General features: G+C 40.3%; 1 protein-coding gene across 1 annotated transcript; it reads right to left on the bottom strand.

The window, feature by feature from the left end:
• Positions 1-394: 394 nt before the first annotated feature.
• On the bottom strand, positions 395-1,194 carry LOC115775438 (glutathione hydrolase 5 proenzyme-like). Its single transcript, XM_030722972.1, has 3 exons — positions 1,082-1,194; positions 833-993; positions 395-627 (listed from the first exon to the last, which is right to left on the bottom strand). Exons 1-3 carry the CDS (start codon positions 1,192-1,194, stop codon positions 395-397), a joined length of 507 nt encoding a protein of 168 aa, XP_030578832.1.
• Between the last annotated feature and the right edge of the window lie 1,485 nt (positions 1,195-2,679).

Below are 2,679 nucleotides of genomic sequence, written 5' to 3'. Positions count from 1 at the left end.
CCTTTTGGGGTCACCCTGCTCCTGTCACACATCATGACATGGTCATACTGCATCTAATAAAGCAGGTGCAAACCTACACATGAATTTACTCTGGAGGATTTTCTGATACTTACTTCGTCTGAGGTGAACTTTGGATCTTGAATATGTTTCTTTAATCCATTGGCAAATTTTAAAGCTTCAACATAACGGTGATAAAATAATGTCTTTTCATCAGTCGTAATGGGTGCTGAATTCATTTTATATCCTAAAAATAAAAACAACTGTTATTTCTTAGATTTAAAGATCCATTCTCAGTGTATGACACTTTTAATGATTGCTTAGGATCATTTTCATGAAACAGACACTATGTGCTAAATACAACAACCAATAAAAGCATTAAGATCAACAGCTCAGTTCAAAACAAAATGATCCAACAAGCCTCATTTTGTGATTTCAAAGTGTAGGTGAGCAGCAGCTCTGCAGTCAGTGTCTGACAGGAACCTTTCATGATGTTGAGGATGAGGCTAAGGATGGCTCCTCCTGCAGGGGGTGGGGGGAAGTACATCTGGTACTCTCCCAAAGGAACAGTCCACGCATCAGTCACTGTAACTTTATATGATGCCAAGTCCTGCAGTGTGAGTGTTCCTCCTGAAACACATTGAAACAAATGGTTCTGCTAACGCATCTTATAATCAAGACCTTTAATCAGAGTAGCTCACAGTGTAGCCTGTGAGGGATCATGGCAGAGCTTTGCAGAGCCAATTGATTGATTCATTTGTAATTAGATCATTGTGTCTGGCAGACATAGAAAATGATCAGAAAAGAGAGCAGGATGAAACCTGTCTGATGATACCTGCTTGCTGTATGTCATGGATTAAATCCTCTGCTATGCTTCCGTTGTAAAACACATCTGGCCCCTGCTTTGCAATCATCTCCAAAGTATCAGCCAGTTTCTCAAATTTCACAATATCACCGATTTTAAGCAGGTTCCCGTTCTCATCTGAATATAACTTCCTAAAAGACAAACACAGTGAGAGAAAGCTGAAACATTCATTGTTTGCTCCTCATGTTTTTGAACTCACATTTTGGGTGTATTTCATACCGTAGTGACGTATTAGCAATGCGTGGGATCTGTAGACCTTGGACATAAGGAATAGGGAACCCTTCTCTGGCCAGTTTCAGAGGGAAAGTGTACTTTTTAAATGTTGTGTCCATTTATAACTACTTACATTAGAGATAATTTTTCTGCATGTATATTCACCTTTGCTCTTTACTATATTTATATATTACATATTATTTATGTATAGTTATATGTTTACACTATTCTTGGTTTAACAATGTTTTCTGTATACATACTTTCTTCTCTGTTTATGCAGGTGCACATGTAGTGGCATAGCAAAGAACTCTGGGGCCTATACAGAAGCAGTCTCGGTGGGCCCCCTTCTTTTCTCTATCACAGCTACAATATCACTCACCGCAGCTATGAGTCTGGGTTTGGTGGTTGCCAGGAGAACGGTACTTGTCTGACTGCATTGTGCCAAGTGTAAATTTGAGTGGAGGGAGGATTATGGTGTGGGGTTGTTTTTCAGGACTTGGGTTCGGCCCCTTAGTTCCAGTGAAAGGAACTCTTAATGCTTCAGCATACCAAGACATTTTGGGCAATGTCATGCTCCCAACTTTGTGGGAACAGTTTGGGGATGGCCCCTTCCTGTTCCAACATGTCTGCGCACCAGTGCACAAAGCAGGTCCATAAAGACATGGATGAGCGAGTTTGGTCTGGAAGAACGTGCCTGGCCTGCACAGAGTCCTGACCTCAGCCCGATAGAACACATTTGAGATGAATTAGAGCAGAGACTGAAAGCCAGGCTTTCTCCTCCAACATCAGTGTCTGACCTCACAAATGCACTTCTGGAAGAACCATCAAAAATGCCCATAAAACAATCAGTGAACTCACCACACGCTAGGACAGTTGACTGTGCAGCATATCACAACACATTTCCATTTGTTTTGAATACTAATGTGTTTAAATGAAGAAAAAAGCCATTTCCAAAGTCAAGAGTGCTGAGGCTCACTTAAAAGCCAGAAAATCCCTTGGGGCCCTCTTCCCCCAGTTGTCTCATAGCACCAGCATGTGAAATGATCCTGGCTAGAATTCTGTCTTCAACATACAAGAGAAAATAAAAAACAAACAGAACAGGCTGTTGGATATGAATATTATCCAGTCATATGTAAAGTGCTAATGTCAATAAGTGACCCACTTGCCACTGGGACACAAATTTCAATATAAGAGCAGTAAATTTAGCTCAGTAATGATTAAAATCACAAACTAACCACCTCCTGTTGCTAGTTTTAATTCACTTTTTTTAAATAAATAAATACATTTATGTAAATTAGTAATGAGTAATTTCAAACTGAATTTCTGTTATTACTGTGGCCCACCATGGGGCCACGGCCCATATGAGCTCACTTTGTGTCACATCTTGTGCATCATTTGAGGAAGGACCTGTTACTACTTCACTCTCTCTGGCTGTTTCTGAAATTGAGGACCATGTATTTTCATGGTGTTAATTTGTGCAAGGTTATTCTGCTAGCGTCACATCTGACACTGACTCACTGTCTTACCAACTTGTGATAGCTGAACCCTTCTTAACCTTTTGTGCTCTGCTCACCTTTCTTTGGAAAGAAATTTGTTAACAACTG

This window comes from Archocentrus centrarchus, unplaced genomic scaffold (assembly GCF_007364275.1).
Source record: "Archocentrus centrarchus isolate MPI-CPG fArcCen1 unplaced genomic scaffold, fArcCen1 scaffold_133_ctg1, whole genome shotgun sequence".
NCBI lineage: Eukaryota > Metazoa > Chordata > Actinopteri > Cichliformes > Cichlidae > Archocentrus > Archocentrus centrarchus.
The sequence above is the reverse complement of the archived record's forward strand: the minus strand, read 5'-3'. Positions and strand labels throughout refer to the sequence as shown.

Coding starts and splice junctions, on each gene's coding strand:
- LOC115775438 (XM_030722972.1), bottom strand. CDS start 1,194: ATGGACACAACATTTAAAAAGTACACTTTCCCTCTGAAACTGGCCAGA. Junction 994..1,081: donor ATTGCTAATACGTCACTACG/GTATGAAATACA, acceptor TTTGTCTTTTAG/GAAGTTATATTCAGATGAGA. Junction 628..832: donor CCATGACATACAGCAAGCAG/GTATCATCAGAC, acceptor AATGTGTTTCAG/GAGGAACACTCACACTGCAG.